Source organism: Acanthisitta chloris, unplaced genomic scaffold (assembly GCF_000695815.1).
Source record: "Acanthisitta chloris isolate BGI_N310 unplaced genomic scaffold, ASM69581v1 scaffold22269, whole genome shotgun sequence".
In the NCBI taxonomy this organism is placed as follows: domain Eukaryota; kingdom Metazoa; phylum Chordata; class Aves; order Passeriformes; family Acanthisittidae; genus Acanthisitta; species Acanthisitta chloris.
This window is the reverse complement of record NW_008693499.1, coordinates 3,428-16,981: the sequence shown is the minus strand read 5'-3', so window position 1 is coordinate 16,981 and position 13,554 is coordinate 3,428. Positions and strand designations below refer to the sequence as shown.

Here is a 13,554-nt window from a genome sequence, read left to right as displayed (position 1 = left end):
GCTGTGTCCTAGCTGGGGCACTTCCATTCAGTGCCCAACCTGAAATACTGGGCAAAGGCAGGAGTCATGATATAGCAGTTCCTCTCCTTTCCTTTATCACAAATTTAGGCACTTGTCTACCCCTTTCTGAGGAACCATGTATGACTGTGTGGACAGAAGGTAAGGCAAACAAGGATGACATGATCCAGTCCCTCCATGGCTATCATCAGTCTGTAGAAGATGCTTGTCTTAGCTAGTAGCAGGAAGGGCTCTTGAGGCAGGTCCCTAGGCAGCACTCTCTGTAGGATGGTATTAGGAAGCAGCATGTACCATCACCATGTCAAGGTTCTGTCTTATCCTTGCTGAAAGGACTTTTCCAGACCTGTTCTGGTTTCAGGCTACTTACTATTAACTAGCAATCCTCCTTCAGACCACTGGGTATATCACCCCACAAGACAAAATATTAGATCTTCCCAGCTTCAGCTTGCTGAATCCTGCTTTCCTACCCTGCAATGTGGGGTGCAGGGAATGAAGCTGTGTCTGTGTCAGAGGGGCACTTGTTAGTACAGGTTGCTATAGCTCTGCATTCTCACCCCATGTATTGCTCAGCCCTTCCTTCTGCACTCTAAGAGACGCTCTCCCTGTCTCCACCTTCCACCAGAGCCTTCCAGCTGCCTCCCTGGCTACAAAATTGTCCTTGCCCCACACACCTAGACACAGACAGTTCCAATTCTAGCTGGATATACGCACCCCACTCTTTCTTCTTCCCCTCTTTGCTTACATTCCCTTTCTCCCACCCAAGACCCAGCATTTCCTGTTGTCACGGTTTGTGTCACGCAGGAATTTGCTGCCTACCTCAACTACAAACAGCATTGTAGTCAGCCAAGGCTCGCTCCTCTGCAAAAGGAAATGAGGAATTTGATTACACACACATGCACACAGAGAAGATGGCATGTCTCTTTCCAGCTAGAGAGCTAGGAACCTGGCACCCAACACCAGAGTAGGAGGTAATCTGCAACCCACCTGGCTGGTAGTAATCATAGATTTTGATGCTGGCTGCTTTCAGGTTCTTCATCTGAATCACTTGCTCCAGTTGCAGAATGAAAGTCTGAGATTCATCGTTGAGCTAGTGGAGATGGAAAGGAAGAGCAAGAAGCAAGGAAAGGGAGAAAGAAAGAAGTCATTGCATCATCATCTTCCCTGGTTTTAATGTTTTCCTGCACTACATCTTTCTAATTCATTAGAGACACTGGATTTTAAGATTGGAGTATTATGTGAGAAATAGCACAAGGTAACCAAATGACAATGAAATTGGGCAAGCTTCTTCTGCCCACAGTTCTACCAATGCTCTTTCCTTGCCTAGACCAGCTTTGGGCTTCTCACACAGCTCCTTGTCCTCTGGTCTCTCACTCTTACTGTGCCAAACCAAATGCCTTTGTTCTCGCTTACCTTCTCCAGATAAATGTAGATCACATTAGCTTCCACTTCTATTTTCTTAACGATGGTTCTATTCTCCAGCTGGGATAGGAAATAATAATGCAAGGAAATTCATGAGCACTTTCCTTAGGGCTTCCTGACCTGAGGGACCCACTGTTGTACTGAAGGGATGGTGTAGAGCTGGACTCTGTGTGGAACTGTCTTTCTCACACATAAGGGCTTTAGTGGTGAAATTTTTGCTAGTCCCTGGACACCCCTTGTGAGCATCTCAGGTATGAACTATGCTGCTGCTGCTCAGTTAGAAGTATCTCCCCCTCTGGGGACAAAAGGCTATGTGGATAGTACGTATGACTGATGTGTTGGTCAGCAAACAGGTGCAGGCACCAGAAAAGATTCTTTTCTTATCTCACTGGGTGTTAGACTGCACTTAAAGACCTGCATGGGGGCTGTGCAAATAATTTGTCTTTCAGTTTTATGGTTTAATTGGAAAGAAAATATCTTTGTCTAGGGCTAGAGTTCCTGGCCTAAGTCAGAATAGTGTCAGTGGGAGAAGCTGAACCACCTTCAATCTCTCTTGTGAAGCCTGTAGGAAAACAAGAGGGTTTGGTACAACTACAACAGCAAAGTTTCCTTGCAAATTGCATTACCTCATGGCCTGAAATGAACAGTTTCCAATGGGAGTAAGCAGTCAGGATCCATTTACCACAGCTGGGGTTTCTTATATTCCAAAGTCCTTACCAATGTCCTGGATCTGGGAGCCAGGACAAATCCAGACAGCAGGGAGACCTCTATGATCACCATGTTGGATGTGACTCTGCTCCCAATGTAGCTGGAGAAGAAGAATCAGACAGAGGGTCTGACTCTCTGAAAATAGTGCCTTCCCAGCCCCTCTTCCCTAAAGCCCCATTCCCTGTGTGCAGGACCCTGATCCAGGTAGCCTATCAGGGACTGGGGACATGACAGCCACTGCTCCTTCTCACAAGAGAGAGTCACCACCTTCCTTCCCCACACCTTCCATCTGCCCAATTCACCCTCTGTCCTGTATGCCCCATGTTCTGGGTCCTTCCATTGGAGCCCTGAGACTCTGCCAGCTGCTGTCCCCAAGCACAATACATCTTGCTGGAAGAGGAAACAGCCCTTGAGTTCACCTGGCAAGGATGCGGATGGTGAGGACACGTGGATTGGCCTGGCTACAGTTGGCCAGCTCTGTGTTGATGCGCAGAGTGAAGACCACAGCAGTCCATGGGGAAGGCTCATGGTACCTCAGCACTGTCTGCAGGACAAGCACCAGCAGTGGAAAAGACAGTCCAGGCATGATTTCATGCAGGAGAAAAGAGGCAGAGTCTTCCTCCCTCCACACTCATCCCACCATCTCACCTGAGCAAAGATGCAGCTGCTGCCATGGACCTGCACCAGGAACTGCCCCGAGGTCTCTGTCAGTGCTGCCTGCTGCACCAGCAGCCGCTTCTGGCGGTTGACTTGGAAAGCCTTCCCAAAGCCCCTCTGGGGCTTCACCCGCACAATTGCCTGGCCTGATGTGCTGAATGTTCTTGCTGCGTATTTTGCTAAGGCTTGCAAGGCAACAACTGTGTCCTAGAGAGGGAGAGACAGTCACGTCTCTGAAAGCATCAGCTCTAGTGAAACTGACTTGGAGCAGGAAGACCTCAAGAGGACTCCCCCTACCAAACTTGGGTACAAAAGTGTATCAATCCACAAGGAGCTACTCGTTACCTGAGTGGAGGCAAAGCCCCCGTAAACATTTTGCTGCCGTGTCAGCCATGCCACAATACCGGCTGCAGTTGTCATGTCACCTGCATGCACCCGTGGCTTAGAGAGGTATGCCAGGAGGATATAGGCTGTCAACTCTATGTCCACTGACTGAGTACCAGGCCAGAAATCTGTGGAAGCTGGAGAGGTTGGCTTGGGACTCCAATGGATTTGTCCTCCTGTAGAAAGAAAAGGAGAATGAAGGCTATTTGGGGAGGACATAACTGGAGGTTCACAGGAAACAAAACCCATAGTGCTTTCAGGGTTCTTTCAACTCATCCCTGTACTCAGGCCAGGATCGCTTTTTTCGCAGAATCAGTGAGGTTGTACCTCTACGATCAAGTCCAACCTATGACCACCATGTCAACTAAACCATGGTACTAAGTGCCACGTCCAGTCTTTCCTGAAACACCTCCAGGGACAGTGACTCCACCACCTCTCTAGGCAGTCCATTTCAATGTCTAGTAACCTTTTCTGTGAAGAAATTCCTCCTAATGTCCAACCTAAATCTCTTCTGGTGCAGCTTAAGACTATGCCTCTCGTCCTGTTGCTAGTTGCCTGGGAGAAGAGGCCAGCCCCCACCTGGCTACAACCACCTTTCAGGTCGTTGTAGAGTGATAAGGCCACCCCTGAGCCTGCTCTTCTTCAGGCTAAACACCCACAGTTCCCTCAGCCTCTCCTCATAGGACTTGTGCTCCACACCCTTCACCAGCCTCATTGCCCTTCTCCGGAATCTTCAGTTTATTCTCCAGGGCTTCATCTTGTCTCAGCTAACAGGTTCCTCCATCCTTCCTCAAAGGGATCTTGAAATCCTCCAGGCTGAGGAAAATGTTTCTTATAAGTCACCCTCACAGCTTGTGACATAATTTATTGCATTTTCAGTCACACAATGCAGTCACTGCACAAATACGAGGAATATGTACAAATACATATGCCACTTTTTACTGCTCTAGTTGGTCATACACTAGTCCAGATCCCATCAGTCAGCACCTGATTTGATGGCCTGTTCCTCCAGTTTGTACAGCAGCTCCTGGGTTGTCTCATAGTCCCCAGCCAGGGCAAAAGCATAGGCCAGCATGGCTTCTGTGTAGATGTTGGTGGTGTTGTGAACCATCTGCTGCAGACAGCGGAGAGTAGTCTGCATCAGCTTGCCCTGCATTGGGAGGAGATACATGCCAGACTCTGAGGGGGTAAAACAGGGGGAGGGGAACTCATTCCAGGGAGCCGCACTACGTCTTCCTGATATAGCTCCAGAGAAACCCATTAAATTACACACTCTCTTCAGAAAACAGTTAATGCGGCCCCAATGTGCACTGGGAGCCACAGCCACCAAACACTATTGCACCATGCCAGTTTTACAGCACTGACTCTTTTGATGAATGACTTCACCATCTGACTAAACTTTGGTTCCCTCCTAGAAGCTCCCTCCCTGTTCCTAGTCTGGAAAATGCCAGCATTACCAGCTGATGTATGTCCACAGTAATAACCAGGCATGGGAGCATACAGGAGAGCAGGTGAGATTGTGAGCATGCTCACCGTCAGTGGCTGACCCATCTCCAGCAGCGCTGCAGCAACATACGCCCCCAGGGAGATTTCGTCATCCACACTGCCCTGTGAAGGGAACGCATCTTTCACTCTCTAATTGATGTCAGGAGTATGCAGGCAGTGACATTGCCCAGAAGGAAGAGCATTCCTCTCATGTTTCCCACTCCATACCCTACTCTCTTTCAGGCTGATTGCACAGGGTGCAGATAGACTTTCTAGGATCCTTTGAGATTCCACAATACTTTGATGTCGTAACATCTGTCCAGCTATTTCACAGCAGTGCTACCTGGCTTGGCCCTCATTTACCTTTAGGGAGGAGTGGAAAAAGCTCCCTTTGGTGGCAAAGCAGCCACTGGGGAGCTGGTTTCGCTCTAGCCAGCGTAGGGCATCCTGGATGTTCTTATCATCTACATAGATGTATTTTCTGGCTTGGCCAAAACTCTTGACTACAAAAGCTGTCAACCTAGGAAGAGGATGAGTTGTGAAAAAAAGAGACAAACACAAAAAAAGGTAAAAAGAAAGTCAGAGGTCCCCTGCTGCTTGTTCCTGAAGTTAACACTGACATTGTGGGATGCCAAAAGAGAGTTATTTTTGTATATAAAGGCAACCTGAAAGTTGAAATGGTCCACATTTGTGGTTGAAATGGTCCACAGAAGTGGCTCTTCTCCATTACCCTGGATCTACAAGTATACTATGTATGTACTACTTACTGCTTTACTTGGTCATTTCACAAATAAAAATCCTACTTCTGCTTGCCCCCAAATACTTCATTGCCCCCAAATACCTAGAGACAATCATGAATTCACCATTTTCTTCCTCCCTTCCTTTCTCTATTCATCCCATCTTAGACACTACAGGGACAAGCTGTGCCATGGGAGGTCTTTCAAATTCTCCCAAGCAACACCTTCCCTGAGGAGAGGATTTTATTGCTGTTCCCTGATCTACCTCCAGTCATATGTACCCCTCTTGGTTGCCAAGCCACCAGCAGCAGTACCTGCTGTTGTCTGTGGGGCAACAGCAAGGCCATAGAGACAAAAAGGGACCTCTCATCCCCTGGGACCGGATCTTTGTTGTTCCACTTTCCCAAAATCTCTGCTGCCCTGCCTCACTGCGTTTTCAAGTGGCTCAAGTGCCTCAATCTGTCTCCCTGCCAGAGAGTTCCTCCTGTCTCCATCCAAAAGAAGGACCACACATCCTATCAGCTTTCCCAGGCACATTTGCTGCTCTGCCCCAGACAGGAAAAAATCAGGAGTGAGGGATATTTGCAGTGCTTACCAAGTGTTTCCTTCCCCATCCTGCTGTCCAAAGAAACTATAGGACCCATCCCTGTGCCTATAAAGAAGCTGTGTCTGATATCCTGGAGAGATGGGAAGAGTGATTAATATGACACAGTAACACAGAGGGGACAACACTGACAGAGTGAGTACAAGGAGCTATTGGGAGGCTGGACACTGGGGAAGGCTGAGAGGCAAGGTGGGTCTGTTGTACTTGCCATTGCGCAGGAATCCTGTTGCCCTCTCCTTGATCTCAGGGGTCAGTTGCCTTGTCTTCTCCAGGTACTGCAGCACATAGACAATGGGGGCAAACAGCACCATGTTCTGCTCCCCACAGCCATGGGGCATCTGCACCAAGTGATCCAGGTTCTGCAGTGCCATCCCCATGAGGTCACCTATGCAAGGGTGTAAGAAACAAAGTACAGGTGTGATTTCAGGCACTTCTTCAGCCAGGCAGTGATTAACAGTGCATGATCTCAGCACAGGAGGAAAACACTGGAGAAAGAAGGAAAGAGGAGTAAACAACAGTGTAAGATGGAGAGTGGCTGTTTTGCTTCTTCCCAGTCTGTCATTGTGATGTAGGGTGACTACACTATGAAGACCCTGAAGAACTTTCCCTTATCAGCTTTTGCAGTCTGAAGAGCTCCGATCATAACAAGTACTATTTGTAAAGGGCTATGAGCAGAGCTGGGCTGCTGAGTGTGTGTTATACAGACAGACAAATATAATTGCACTTAGGGAAAGGTTGAAAGGCTACTGGTCTTTAGCCAGGCCTGTTCTACCTGGCCATATGTCAAGCATCAAAATGTCAGGAAGCCAGCAGGTGTGCTGGTCAGGTAGTGTGAAGGTGTCCATATGTCCTCCAGCCAGTCAGAAAATCCTTGTATTCAGTTTCCTGCTTTGGAGTTCTGTTGCACAACATTCATGGCTACTTGTGCCAGGCCTGGGTTCATACCAATTCTGGTCTGGGGGTAAATGAGCCCAGTGCAAAGAGGTGTATTGAATGGTAGGCATGTCTGGTCCCTGTAGCCTCTACAGGGTGTTCTTTTGCAATTTAGTAATGCTGAGAAAGATTTCTTCTCTCTCGGAGCTTCTGCTGTAGCAGTGAATTTTAATGTGGAAGCAAGATGGTTATGACCTTTGCTGATTGTATCTACAGAGAACTAGCTAAGGTCCCAAAGTCTCAATAAAAATAATGGCTCAGAGTCTTTACTTCAAAGTCCCAGCTAGAAAAAGAAGGATTATTCTCCTCTGCAGATTCCTCTTCCCATGAAATCTTAAGTGCTAATCCAGAAATCCAAAAGCCTGGTGTTTGCAAACCTTGCAGAGAACAGAAACACAGCATCCTCTCTTTTGAGCAGCTTCATGTCAAATGGCGCCTCTGACACCATTACCAAGTTAAGTCCTGTTTATCAATAACAGCAGTCTGAGTCTACAACAGAAGACATTTACCTGAGATGAAAATGGAAGCCCTGGCAGATCTCTTTACTACATTATCAGGGAGGCGAAGGGACACAGGTTCTTCAGCCATGTTTCCTGATAGCAACAGAATAAAAGACGTAGCATAAAAAAATCAAGCCAAAAGCTTCTAACTGTATGGACAAGACTGGCATGGGTAAATGGGACACTGCCTACATCCTGCTTACACAGGCTGTTCCCTACAGTTTGTCCCAGTCATCATACTAAGCTCCATTGCCTGGAAACTTTTCCGATTAGGGCAGATGTTAGAGCTGCTGGTTGGGCTAAGGGCTCAGCAAGCTTTACATCTCAATTCACTATGCTTCACAAGCTTCACAAGAATCACAGCTGGTCACCGCTCAACAGAGGGACATCCTGGAGAGACTCGTAATGCTACAGGGACAGGGTGGGAGGGTTGGAGCAGGTCTCACTGGTGACTATCAAGCTCTATGAACATCTGGGGGCTGCAGTGTAGGAAGAACAGAACAGGATTTTGCCACCTATACTCAGTGGCAAATTCAGTAGGACACCACATGTGGAAGTAATATTTCTTGTTCTTTCCTGTCTAATAGGAAAAATCTATGTGAAAAATCATTTGAAAACATTATTTCATGAGACCTCCCACAGTTTAGTTCTAGTCTCAGGTCTAGTTATTTCAGGCTGCAGAACCCATTCAGGCTGTCCACATACCTTGTCTCAGGCACATACCTCCTCTTGGGCACAGAAGGGAGCTGTGAGACTTCTCCACTAACACACCTTCTGGCTGCCAAGGGATAGGAAAAACAAGAATACACATAACATTCCCAAACAGCAGCAAAATTTCAGAGCAAGTTCAGGTTTGAATTCAGTGCTTAGTCCCCAGGTTGTCAGGGCCTCCATTCTTCTCACATTTGGCTGGTCTGCACTAAGTCTGCTGCTTCACTGCTCAAGAATGCAGGGGGAGGGACAGGGCTCTCTGGTCAGTGAGCATATACAAAAGCACATGTACAGGGAAGGGTACAGGGAGAAACAGACATATGTGAATGCAGCTCAAGAAAGGTTGCCACAAGAAGGGAATAGGCTTGACTAGGTCCTGGGAAGAACAAAGTGAACTAAGACACAACTTTGGTATGCTATTGCTGGCCAAAAATCGAGGAGAGAAAACCATCTAACCTACCTTAGCCTGCCCTCCCCCAGAGGCAGGGATACTTGGAGATAGAAGCAAGCCTGTTCTCATACTCACCTGGACCAGCAAGTGTTTGATCAGCGTGTGCCTCCATCTCATGGTAGCTGGCAAGGGCTTCCTCCCTCCACACCATGGTGTTGTGTCCAGAACCTCTATCCTCACTGTGATATTCAGAGTCCCTAGCAAATAAATACAAAAGAGTCTTCTTCTTATACTGTGGCAAATTGGAGTCAGCTTGCTTCAACTGATAGTGGTTTGAGATGCTTCAGGGGGTTGGTCTTCATAGCCTCAGCAGTTTGGCTGGTAAAGGTGAGCCAGCTAGTACTGACAGCTTGTTCAGACACCCTGAGCATGAGGGAACTCGATAATGCCTCACCAACAGTGACTTCATTGCACTGCAATATGACTGTAGTAACAGAAGGTCAGGCAGCCCTTTCAACCCCAGTGTAGCCTTCCCACTGCATATAAAGCACAAGACCAGCAATACAAGATTCCCCCACCAATATCCATGCAGCCTCTTCCTCCCCAGCTGGTCCCACAGCCCTCTCCAGTTTTCCATGCCACCCTTTCAGTTCCTGCCCTCTCTGATGAGTCTGTCTAAGAAGAGAGAAAGAAAGCAGACACAATGGATTGTGTGTCTGAACCACTAAGGACAAACTTCAGGATCCAGAGGAGGCAAGGCTCCTCCAGCTTCTCTGAACCTCCCGCTCCCTTTCACTTGTTTTAGGGTTCCCCATCACTGCTCCCTTTTAGCTGCCATACCCAGTTGGACTGCTGTCACATTCCACATGAAGGTCTTGGACTCCTCTGCACAGAGACATTCTCTGTCCCTGCAAGTCCGACACGGCTCCACCTGGAAGTCTGAGGATTTAGCTAGGGCCACACTGATCTGAAGGAATGGCAGATACAGGTGAGTGACCAGGCAACTCAGGTAAGATAGCTTGGCACAATGCACTTTAAAATTGGAGGACATGGTAGGTCTGTCCCACACAGTGTTACCTGTGGCACAGGCACACACCTGTATGCACTGCTGTAGGTAGTTGAAGACTGTAGTTTTCATCAGGAAAGTCTCTCCATGGATGACAGAATACGGCAGCGTCATGTCCACAAAGACGGGTTGGACTGTTCTGAGGCTTGTGGTTGGAGCAAGGCCAAATCCCTTTCCAGCCAAGCAGAATGTCTTGACTTTCCACTCTGCTTTTTTTTTTTCCTGCTGCCATTGGAGCTGAGAGGAAGAGAGCACTTGCATGAAGAAATTCATCCCACTCTTCTGCAGTGAGGCCATGGAGGAGTGATGGCCATGGTCAGGGAGGTTATGCAGGTCCTCATGCTTGGTTCAACCTCTGCTATATTACCAATTACTTTTGCTACAGTGGCTCACAGCAAGGCAGGTCAGCAAATTCTTCACTGAAGCCATAAACCCTGCTTAAATGCCATCAGTAATGGCTTTATACCCTTCTCCTCAGCAAGACACTGCCCAAGCATTCCAGTTCTGTACATTCATTTAGTGTTCTGGAAAAGCAGCAGTACCATATCCTCCTGCATGCCAATTCACCAGTCTTAACTATGTCAACAAGGGCTACAAATGTAGCTGGCGCACCCACCAAAGGGTGAAGTTAGTAGAGTGTACCACAGTGCATGGTGGTTCAGCCTTGAAGTGTATTGCTCTTCTCTAAATCTGTGTATACTTCAGTTCTCCACTTCAAAGTCTACTAGTTCTTCAGTTTGACACACTATAAATGCAGGGTAGAGACACAAAATCCAAATGCAGAGCCCTGTTTACACCTGTGGCTGGACTTCTGCACAAATGCAAGTCAGCCAAGGCTCACTAACTAAGGGGTTATCTTGCTGTTCCTTTGTAAAGTCACTTACCCAACAGAGAACAGATTCCAGATCCAAGTTTTGGGAAAATCGTGATGAAGTCTTCCATGGGTTGTAAATCGGGGTTGTTCCTTAGTGATTCTTTGGTCTTCTGTAGAAAGCACCCCTGAAAGAAAGAGAGGTGAACCTTACCAATGATAGACAGCTTAGCACTGGGGCAAGAGACAAAGCAAGCAATAAGAAAGATATGAGAAGGGTTTGGGTGGGGAAAGCACAAAGAAGTGGGGTGATTTCACGGGAGAGAGAAAAAATGAAGGGAAAAGAGAGTGGTAACAGGAGAACCAGCTTGTAGTTCAAAGTTTTACAAGATTTGGTTAGACAAAGCCCTGACTGACCTGATGCAGAGTTAACGCTTAAGAGAATAGAAACCTTTAGGGAGGCATTTTAACCAACATGTCTGTAATTCTGTGAATAACAATACTGTTTGCTTGTCTGAAGAAAACTCACAGCCCACTGCAAGCAATGCTTTACATATAGGCAGGCATGTTAGCCAGCTTAGTATGGTTATCAAGTGCAAAATGAGACACAGAGGAAAAATGTGACTGTCCCTGCAGCCACAGGAAGAAGCCAGGTCTCAGTACTGCCTGTGGGGTAGTCATTGGGAAACAGATCCTGGTCCACGCCTGGGTTTGTCCGTGTCAGGAAAAGGAGTGCCATCCTTTAATATCAGGTAAAATCCAGGTAGTGACATCCTTCAGAGCCTTTTTTATAGAGACTGGATCACTTCTACTGAGTCTGGTGGACTGGGCAGCTAGACTGTGGCAGCAGCACCTCTTACTCCACAGAGAGACAATATCCACTATCAGCAAATCCCAAAAATCAGAGGACTCTGCCCTCTGATGTGATCTCATATTCCAGGAAGGTAGAAAGTGCAGCTCACCCATGATTAGGTTCCTATCCGTCTGATGAAAGCACTGGGCTGGCCTCTTGATTGCAAGGTTTGAGAAGACTTTCAGTCCCATGTTCTATTAAAAAGAAAGAGGGCAGAGAAGGCAGAAAAGTGTCTGTGAGTGGGGAAGAGTGGCTACTGCACTTCAAAATTACTCTGACAAGCCATTGGGGTCAGGACAACCCAGTGCCTAGGCAGCCCAGAGCTGCACTGGCCCAAGCAGACACAGTGCTGAGGGAGGCATGGCACAGCCTCCCCAGTCCCTTCTTTCTCATACGATCACTAAACTACCACTTCTCTTCTGGGAGACCCTGGGATGTCTTGCACCTCTCCATGCATTTCCAGTGGCAAGGGCACATAGGAGAGGTGCAGAGGTGTCAGTGTCCTGCCCCATCCCCTCTCACACACTGGAGAGAATAGCTGCATGAAATCTGCTCTCTGAAGTCATACAAAGGTGTGATAGGAAGCACACACCACATTTATCTCCTTGGGCTGAGACCTGAGCCTGACCACAGAGAGAAGAGATGTCCCTAAGCTGTGAAAAGGCCTCCTAGGATATGTCTTCTTGCTAAATAAAAGATGACAGGTTCTGATCCCCAGGTCCGAGGCCAAATGACGCTGCCTCTCTCGTGTCCAAGCTGCTTAAGGCTAGTTCTTTCTAGAAGAGATCTGCCTTAAAGACACCAATAGATCTGTCTGGGAACAGCCCAAAAGAGTGCCAGAAATCAGTCTCACAACTAAGCTATGTCAATGATGTGTGATCTAATGCTTGGGATCACTCCCTAGCTCTCTTTTCTCTAATACTGCAGACAAACAGTACAGGACCTCATTCTCATGCCCCCCAAAAATGGAACTTGCTGGTCCAGGATCTCATCATCTTGCTTTCTGAATCTGTGGAGGGGAATACAGGTGTTCATACTCATAATGGAATTGTACATCTCTTGAGACAACACAGCTAGGTCAGGGCAGAGAGCAGAGTCTGTCTGGAGAAGGCAAGGCCTTCTCAGACTGCTTGGGGAGAAAGATAACTCCGTTGCTCATAGTTGCAACAGCTCTGGGAAAAATCACAAGGTGGATACCCGAAACAGATTAAAGACATCAGGCTGAAAGGAATTCTGTGGCTTCCCTCGTAGCAGAGATGATGTGGACTGAGTCTGAACACAGTGATATGAATGCTCTTCTGCTTGGGCAGGGTATCCACGTTGGTAGGCAGCAGGGAACAAACCATAGACCTAGAGAAACTCATAGGTAGATAAGAATTGGACAAGGAGAAGAAACCTCCAGATGCTTCACTCCACCCTCCCCTAGCATACACATTTGTTCCTGCCCATCCACCTAGGCAGACCCCTCCTTTCTCCTCCACACAAAGACCTCCTCATTCATTGGCCTCCACCTCCCCTTGCTACAACCCCTGCCTGGCTCCCCCAGCTCATCCATCACTCCTGTGATTTTTGTTTGGTTGCACAGACACTCACCATTTGGCTTGTCAGCTCACTCCCGGGTCTGATGAAGAACGTGTTTTCATCCACTGCCTGTACTGCACACAGAGAGCCAGGGGCTGCCTGCAGTAGGAGCTCTACTGTTGACCCTGAGTGGGCTTCTTTATCTGGGAATCCTACCTTGACCTTGAGAAACACACCAGGAAAGGAATGTGAAAAAAAAGAGGGGTAAAGACGCTGACAGGCAGGTGGCACAGATAGAAGGAGGGAGACCAGCTGGAATCTTTCCTGCTCAGCCACTGCTATGAACAGAAGTCACTGCTGAAGCTTTCTTTGTCCCTGGGCACTGTGCTGCAGACATCCCTTTCCCCCCTTCTCCTCAGCTCTCTCTTTGAAGGGTCTGAGGGCTTTCTTCTCTCAGGTCTCCTGACTCTTGCTTGTCAGCTCTCCCCCAGACACAGAATTGAGCCTCACCTGGTTTTGAAAGCACAAGGCAACATCAAAACGGATGCTGTCAGCTGTTACCCCTCCATTGGGGAAGATAGCATACACCACTAAGGAAGGTGATGGGGAGAAGTCAGCTGTGAAGGTCAAAGGGATGGAGAAGGAGCCCTTCAACACTGAGGAAGGAAAGGCAAAATGTTTTCATCACAGCCCCACTGAGTGACCCTTCTGCCCTTCTTATTTTCCACTTTATAACCTCACAATGTCAATTCCTGC

The 13,554-nt window shown here is 47.8% G+C and overlaps 1 protein-coding gene across 1 annotated transcript in view; it reads right to left on the bottom strand.

Moving 5' to 3' along the window:
- Positions 1 to 835: 835 nt before the first annotated feature.
- Positions 836 to 13,554, bottom strand: part of LOC103810206 (alpha-2-macroglobulin-like protein 1) — a gene marked incomplete at its 5' end in the record, with an annotated part of 15,477 nt that continues 2,758 nt past the window's right edge. Inside the window, 23 exon segments of the mRNA XM_009083098.1 lie at positions 836 to 876; positions 1,003 to 1,105; positions 1,429 to 1,497; positions 2,155 to 2,245; positions 2,565 to 2,689; positions 2,794 to 3,009; positions 3,148 to 3,362; positions 4,174 to 4,336; positions 4,720 to 4,794; positions 5,035 to 5,191; positions 6,004 to 6,085; positions 6,221 to 6,397; positions 7,455 to 7,538; positions 8,169 to 8,223; positions 8,683 to 8,804; positions 9,388 to 9,514; positions 9,644 to 9,831; positions 9,834 to 9,850; positions 10,498 to 10,612; positions 11,387 to 11,471; positions 12,475 to 12,627; positions 12,871 to 13,020; positions 13,309 to 13,454. Coding sequence (XP_009081346.1) covers positions 836 to 876; positions 1,003 to 1,105; positions 1,429 to 1,497; positions 2,155 to 2,245; positions 2,565 to 2,689; positions 2,794 to 3,009; positions 3,148 to 3,362; positions 4,174 to 4,336; positions 4,720 to 4,794; positions 5,035 to 5,191; positions 6,004 to 6,085; positions 6,221 to 6,397; positions 7,455 to 7,538; positions 8,169 to 8,223; positions 8,683 to 8,804; positions 9,388 to 9,514; positions 9,644 to 9,831; positions 9,834 to 9,850; positions 10,498 to 10,612; positions 11,387 to 11,471; positions 12,475 to 12,627; positions 12,871 to 13,020; positions 13,309 to 13,454 — 2,756 coding nt within the window.